Source organism: Otolemur garnettii, unplaced genomic scaffold (genome assembly GCF_000181295.1).
Source record: "Otolemur garnettii isolate 467f Iridium unplaced genomic scaffold, OtoGar3 scaffold00060, whole genome shotgun sequence".
In the NCBI taxonomy this organism is placed as follows: domain Eukaryota; kingdom Metazoa; phylum Chordata; class Mammalia; order Primates; family Galagidae; genus Otolemur; species Otolemur garnettii.
Window position 1 is genome coordinate 7,936,837 of NW_003852455.1, and position 8,199 is coordinate 7,945,035.

General features: G+C 36.9%; 1 protein-coding gene across 7 annotated transcripts in view; it reads right to left on the reverse strand.

Moving 5' to 3' along the window:
- Positions 1–2,523: 2,523 nt before the first annotated feature.
- Positions 2,524–8,199, reverse strand: part of LPP (LIM domain containing preferred translocation partner in lipoma) — a 686,984-nt gene continuing 681,308 nt past the window's right edge. For all 7 annotated transcript variants that reach the window (XM_023514821.1, XM_023514815.1, XM_023514819.1 and 4 more), the window contains one exon: positions 2,524–6,742. In XM_023514821.1, coding sequence (XP_023370589.1) covers positions 6,614–6,742 — 129 coding nt within the window. In that variant the 3' untranslated portion in view covers positions 2,524–6,613. The remainder of the gene's footprint in view (positions 6,743–8,199) is intronic.

Genomic DNA, 8,199 nt, shown 5'->3' on the forward strand with positions numbered 1-8,199 from the left:
GCCATTTCTCCTGCTAAGGAGGAATTTCCAGAATCTATGATACTTTTTCCTAAATCAACCTGGAAAGTGTCCAGAATTCCTTTCCCAAATTCAGTCTGGGAATATGGACCAAAAAAGGTCTTATTCTTGAGAAAACAAGGTTAAAGAGAAAGGGCTAAATCAACTATGAATTGACCAAGAAGTTGGAATCTCATGGATGGCAGATGCATTAGCTTATATCCTGTTTTAGAATGACTTTGATTTTGGAAACATCAAAACCAGTACAGGATGCAAAGTAAAGAGGACTATCTGTACTCTTGGGAGATCTATTCTTATCTAGCTTTCCTGCCACTCTTCTGGGTCTGAGTCCTCAGGGGAAATTTTCTTTAGGTGATTTTAATTCTATTTACTTTCAACTCTAAAGATGAAGTTTTCACTGACCCAAGGCAGTTGCTAGGTTTCATTGAGTAGATTGAAAATTAGGTAATATTTTTGGGTCCACTGTTCAGTGAAGAAGCAAAAAAATGATGGGACTTGACTCTGTGTCAATAGATTAAAAACTGTTCAAAGAGGTGGTGATATCAAACCTACAGGGGCAAAGATTTAGATGGTATACCTGTTTTATGTACCTATAGAGCTAGAAGGAAGTGCTGTGAGCAGTTCTGTATACGGGCCAAGACTAAGAAGTTTTGGGACACTAAGCGATGAAAAGAATAACAGAGTTAATTCAGATCTTTGAAAGGCCCATGATTCTGTATTTATCTACAAACAGTACTAGTATTTGAGGTCAGCTATAACTCTCGAAATTGGGGTAGAAGACAACGTGGCACGATGTCACTTGACTCATTCTTAGTAGAACATTCTACTTCCAGGGTTAAGAACTTGAATTTAGAAGGTGAATTAAATGCTTGGTTGGCTGCATGCGTTTCTGACTGTTTAATAAAGTTTCTATTTGGGTATCTTAGGTAAATGTCTCCTGAAGTTAGGTAAATAAGGTCTTCTTTTGCCCCAAAGCGGATGAGTATCTTGGAAAAACTAACAAAGACATATGGCAGGGCAGGCTTAATGCAAGCACCATGAAATACTACAAAGGAACTAGCTGAGGAGTTTCCCATCCCTATATATAAATGTTTGTAAAATGTTAATTTTTATTTTATTTTTTAAATTTCAAAATATTATGTTTTTTTTTAGCAAAGGCTAAAAATAAAGATACTTATTAGCATGGTTAGAGACTGCTGTAAATAACAATCAGAAATAAACTGCAAAAATTTCAGTGATTGTTTTGGTAACTTCAAGGGGGAAAGGTCAAGCAGTTAAATAAAAATTCATCCTTTATGCAGCTCTCCACAAAATGTGGCACATACATGTTGTAACTAAATTAGAGTCTACAACTTTTTGCACATGGGCCGGGAAAGTAAAATAGAGAAAGGAATTAGTGTCTTTCTTTCTGCATTGAAGGGAAAATATTCCTGCAATCTGTGCTGCAAGAAAAACTCTAGTGCTGACTCCTCCACTGACAAATACTGGGATTCAACTATTAGGATTTAATACTATGATCATGGCCTGAGAGCTGATTTGTGTTAACATTCTAGAAAAATAATACTTTTTGTTGTCATAAAGAAAATTGTCTGGTTCCAATAAAATACCATGCTAACATTAAAAATATAGTTGTTTTATGGTCAACATTCTTTGATTTATTTTTAAAAAATCTTAACCTACTCTTAGAAAAATCACTTTGCACATAGCTGAGAAAATGAGATCAGTCATGACTGAATTTGCCAAAAAATCCGACCTGAGTGCCAATGAGAATCATTCAAATAAAACTGAAAGAAAGACTCTATGATCTCATTACACTTTATGAATAAACACAACCTGAAACATATGCCCTTTCAAAGAAAGATTTTAAGAATGACAGAAATGTTTTCTGGTAGGCCTCCCTTTGGTACGACAGTAATTCCATGAAGATCATAATGTATCTGTTTAATTTATGAAAAGTCTAAACACCGTGGCATTCATAGGATGAAGAGAAAAAATAAAGGAAGTGAGGAACATAGAGAAGGTAGTAAGAAAGGAAGGAAGGAAGAAGGGAAGAAGCAGGGAGAAAGAAAGGGAGAGAAAGAGAGAGGAAAAGTCCTCACCAAGTCCCAAGCAGCTGGAGTCAGATCAACTTTCTACATGAGAAAAGTTCCATCCTAGTTACTGTCAGGTAAATAACTTGACCTGAAATGGTTGGCTGCACCATAGTAAAGCCTCACTTAGAACCAGAATTTCCAACTTGTTTTGTCTACTGTTAAACAAGCAAACAAAACCAAGGCAATTACAAACATAGATATGCTGGATGGAAAAGGCTCCCTCTCTTCATTATCTGACTGAAACCAGAGTAAGATCAAATCGTAAACACTAGCAACACCCAATCTATCACCTTCTGGCATAAGAATGCTTTACTAATTTAGGGACCTATGAGATACGCTCAAGACTAGGAGAAAAGAAATATCCTTGGAATACATTAAGATGAAGAGTTCAGATTTCTCTGTGTTTTGTTTAACTTCTTGATGAGAACATCTTTGAGATTGGGGGTTATTACTTATGTTATTGACTCTTCAGTACAATAGTCATGTAGCATAAATAGATTATTTGAAAGTAAGGCACAAATACTGGCCGCTCTCCACTGTCTGCCCTGAGTGAGCATGTGAAGAGCGATCTCAGGAAATGGAGTGGAGGCACATTCTGCAGAGGTATATCTTTTTCAGTTTGCTGGTTTCCCACAGATGGCTAAAGCAGGGGTATGGAACATGCTGTCATATTTCATTCATAACACACATGTACTATAGCTCCAGGCAACAGATGGACAATCGCTTGTTTAAACTACAAATGTGAAATTCTAAGGTAGAATAGCAATATTTCTAGAAATGCATATGAAAAAATAAAGCCTTTCCAAGCCAAGAGGAATGGTGAGAGGCTGTGAGGTTACATCAGTGTTTCCCTGATCTCCCTAGCAGCTGCCATAATTTCCCCAACACCCTTCAAAACATGATAATAGAGGGATCAGGGGACAGCTGACAAAGATTTGACAGGAGAAGCCCAAACCATATCAAATAGAAATAACACTGTTATTCCTGGCTGGTTCACGTTAATAGGATTTGTACTAACTAGGAAAATGTTTGCAAGTTGTGTTTTTGGAGTCCTTCTGTATTCCATTCATTCTCTACTAAAGCCCAATGGAAAAAGCCCTCTCGTTATTCCCTTGGGCCCAAATACAGAACATTTGTTCATCTGGAGTTAGAGTTGTATATCCTTGTACACCTCACCATAAACATCTGTGCAGAATCTTTCACAGAAAACAGTTGTGGTGTCGGTAAGTCTACCTCATGAATCAGCATATATCCAAAAAAGTAATTTTGATCAGAGAAATTATGCCTACAGAAACAACAGTGACAAGAAAAAGAACCCATAGCTTTGAGCTGCAGAGAAGTCAGCATCTCACAAACTATGTCTTATGCTGGGACATGTGACTTAGTTTTGAGCTTTAAAGGCAATTTTGCTTGCCAAAGAGGCTCCATGTTGAATCAGCATGATCTGGGATCCAAACAATTAAGAAATAGTATTTTGAAATAGTCTGCAGAGCCCATGACCTAGTGGGTTTTTTTTCCTTTTCCATGTCTAGTTATACAGAATTACCAAATATTTAGATTCTAGACAATTATTTAAAAACAGTATGTTTTTACAAACTTTGTTATAGACTCTATGATTTTTTATTATTCATGTACTTAAATGATAATAATAACAATATATCAAAAGACAGTATGATTATAATCATTAAGGTAACAATTCTCTTTATATCTCTGTTATAGGCAAAATTTCATAGCACTAAAGCAGTAAAGAGTGACTTGGCATTGTTTAAATCAAATGATTAATAGAAAGGACAAAAAGCATATAAATCATACAGTCAAGATATCCTAGAATAAAATATGGTAGGATCCTTTCCTTAATATACCGTATCAAAGAAAAAAAATCTAAATCTAAATATTTCTGCATATGTATGTATGCACATTCATTATTATAAATGTTTAAGTCTATATTAAAAAGAGATTTACTTTAAATATCTTTGGTAAAGATACTCTGAGGTTATGTGATAAGAATGCACTATAAAGATTGTAAGCAAGCAGCATTCTGCTGGCCATGCCACAGTGATGGATTCGTGACAGCATTTCCTTATAACTTTTTCTTTTGGCATGTAAACATTCAGTTACATGAGGAATTACGTGTAACGAGCAAGTAGAATACTATTGCATTTTATAGTATAAATATTTCATAAATTCTTCTTTTTGCAAAATTTCTAATAATATGCTCACTTTCCAAGACAAAATCTATCCCTCGAAATGCTGGAGTCTTTGCTTTGGCCTAAAGAGAATATTTCCTAAGTAGTTCATAGAAAACAAGTTGCTGAATCAATTCAAGCAGATTACATTATCGCCTCGATTGTGTAAGGCTCAGTGTTCCTTGTGGTCATCAGTGCGATCTGGCCTTGAATTTGGAAGACAGGAACTCAAAGACACAGTTGTTATTGTATCCTACAACTCACATGCTGACCCTAAGTGAATCTTATTATGTTATACATTATGAAAAATATAAGATAAAGGATCAGAAAAGCAAGGTAAAAAACCCCCACAAAAAACAGTGGTGAAAGGAGGCTCTTATAACCTATAACTTTGGTGTTTCTAACATTTAACTGTTTAGTGACAAAAGCATGATTTACAGATTCACTTAGATGAGTGATGGTGATCACAGGCTTCAAGAATTTCTTATTAAAAACATCACTTTTATGATTATTTCTATTCAAGTAAAATAAATTTAATTGGAATTCCTGAGGTGTGGGTTGCAATTTAAAACATGTACCAATAATTTTTCATTTCTTTTCTGGAGGTTAAATTTAAAAATTAAAAAAAAAATCAGACTAGGAAATTCTTACTTTGTAATCATGAAAAAGATATTTGTGGAAAAGAACAAGGAACATAAGATGAAGAAAGGATATTTGTTATATCTGATTTCTGAAAGTGAGTATTAAGTACACAGGGGTTCATTATATTATTATTTATACTTTTTTTGCCTATTTAAAGTCCTCCATAATTTAAAAGTATATACTTGTGGAAGATTTGAAGAAAGGTTTGAGAAATCTCGATCCAAAACACTTAATTAGTTTACGAAATGGCAACTTGCCATTGCTAAGCTAGGTGTCTCTTTTTAAATGGAACGTGTTAGAACTTAATAAGTATGGTTTACAGTTGGCAAGCAAGTGTTTCACTGGCTAATAAAGAATTTGAATAAAGATTCCAGGCAGAGACTCTGCATATTTTTAGCTCAGAAAGACATTTTTTTTTCAGTGATTGTCTTTGAAAGTGTGGTGTAAATGTCACCAGGATGATATGAAAATATCTCCTGCAGTATGTAATTGGAGTTGCAGAAGGATTATGAGAATAATGAAACTGTGGTTTCACAATCTTTTTAAGCTTTCCTCCCTTTTAAAAGTAAACTAAACAAAACTGCACTATTTTCTTGTATTTGTCCTGATTTGCAGTTGGCAGGCAAAAAGGACTTGGGCCTGAGAAAAAGAAAAGAATAAAATTTGAACTGTTTTTGAACAGCTATCATCCTCTAGAGAAAAAAGTTAATTTTGATAGTTGTATTGGCTATTAGAAAAAAACATGACAATGATTTCTAAGATGAAAAGTGGGACCGTATTAGAAATGTTATATTGTATTCTAGACGAAATCAAGTTTGTCTGTATTATTATGCCAAGGTATTGTGGAAAAGGAAAATCTTAAGGTAATAGGCTGGGATAATAACGGGCTTTTTAAACATAGCCCCAAAATGCTTTTTTCAGCAGATCCCACCTGTAATTTCTTTAGGAAAAGATTGAAGCTCAGTGCTTTTTCACATGATACCTATTAGCCAGGAGCCAACTGTTTTCAAATGATCCCTGACGCACGGTTACTACAGACTGAATTTGGATGATTACATGTCAAATTTGACTTGTTCTAACTTTACGTAATTTACAACTTAAATTTTTTATGGTCTAACCAAAAAAAATGTGCATTTTTCCCACCAGGGACATGAGTGGCATAGAGCAATAGAAAAATACACCTTTCAGTACATAGCAAAAGAATGGCTACCCTTTATAATCACAGGCAACGTGGAAATGATAGGATGGAGACATCAAGCCTGAAAGCACCTGGGAGCTGGCAGACTCACCCAGGAAAAACTGTGTGACAGCAAATACCACACTAAAAAAAGCCATTCAACCAGATGAAAAGTGAGACAAACATAGGGATTAAAAGTTACAGGAATGCAGAAGTGAATGGGATGGAGCATAATCTGTGCAAAAATGTGGAAGTCCTTGGGAACAAAGGCCCATCAAGGTCCTACATGATTAAATGTGAAATGTGTATTTGGTGAGAACTTAAAAAACATCCCATAATTTATGTGTTTCTAATGAAAGGCGAATAGCAGATGAAGAACAGAGACCATCCCACAGTTTGATTGTCTTTCCTCTATTTTCCTAATTCTTTTCTTAGCTTTTTCTCGTGTTTCATTCTTCTCAGCACCATCCGCTAACTAGCTACACAGGCGACTAAATCTAAAGGTCAGTGCTCGCCTTGGCCGTCAACACCCTGATGCGGGCGGAATTGCAGGTCTTGCAAAGAATGTGTCCATCCAGGGGGTAGCAGCCTTGGTTATCGCCTTCAGAAAGGAGCCCTCCACAGTCCTAGAGAAAAGAAGCCAGAAGGAAATAATGTAAGTGACCATGTAAAGGACATGGGTGAAGACCACATTCTACAGCTTTCTGGTCTAGTGGTCATCTGTGCCCACTTTCTTTTCTGCTCATATTCTGCCTACCACCTCCATCCCTTCCCCCATTAGGTGACATAGTGTATCTTGAATCAAACTGAACTAGACATGGAGGACACGACTGCAAATGGAGTAAAATGGAGTAAAACCTTCCTGAAGGCACTTAGTGTGATGTGGAAGGACAGGAGGGGAGAGTCCACACGTGGTTTGCTTCCCCACCCAAGCAACAACAACAAAAGAGAATAAGAATAGATCCCTAACCACTAATTCATCTTCACCCTCTATCATTAGCTCATGGATCTCTCAAAAGGAATGCACAGGTGCAGAAATGGAATTTTTTGGCCATTTCTGGATACAAGTAAATGTGGAGTGATTTCTGCCAAGCAGAGAAGTCAACAAAGAGTTCTGCCTATTTACTGCAATTGTAGTTAAGTCAACAAAATCGTAAAGTTTGTGGGGAAAATGGTTTGCTGTACTTTCTGAAGAAGACAGCATGGTGGAGTGAGTGGCTGGATTGGGAGATGGCCCCCTGGGCACCACCCTTAGTTTGATTCAGGCTGTGTCACTGAATGCAGACTGACAGTCACTCTAAAAATAATTCCTGCATTTTCTATCTTACCAAGCTGTTGGGAGGATCAAAGAGGATAATGGATATGAATGTACTTTGAAAAAATGCAAAGAATTCCATAGTTGTAAAGGATTATACTACTGTTGACAGTACCTCCCAAGGGTCCACTTCGGAAAGTGTTACGTAACAGTTAAATGCTGGCCATTGTCTTTGTATAAAATGGAAGTTTCTTTGGAAAATAAATACGTAGTACTTCATCTGGTGGTGTGTGCTTGCTAACTTTAGCTCGAACTCTAAAAGGCCACACCTGCTGCTAACCTTGGCTCTGCTGTCTACCCCAGTGGCCAGGAGGTCAGTGGAGCTCATGTCTGCACTTGCCTTATAATGAAATTAAAATTCAAACAGGGTGTTACTCAGACACAACACCAGCAACGATTATGCTCCACAGGAAGTTTGGCTTTACCAAAAAGAAACTCTAAACCAAAGCTCTAGAAGACATTTGGGAAACTGAGCAATGGAACTAAACAAAACTGTTTTCACTGCAACAAGAAGAAAGAAGGACATTTCATGGCTGGTATAGTTTTATGTCTTTACCAAGCAAATATCTGTAGTCATCTGGACACCAGGAGCCCAGAGTTGCCCGCAGCGTGGGAACCATCAGCGCCTTGAATCTCAAGAGTGAAAAGGAGCTCACTAGAAGTGGTATGACCTCCTTGATGGGGAAGAGGAGGAGTGGAGAAGGAGAGACCCTTTCAGGGTCCGGGGCAGGATGAGAGCACTGGTCTGCTCTCTTCTGTGTTCTTCCC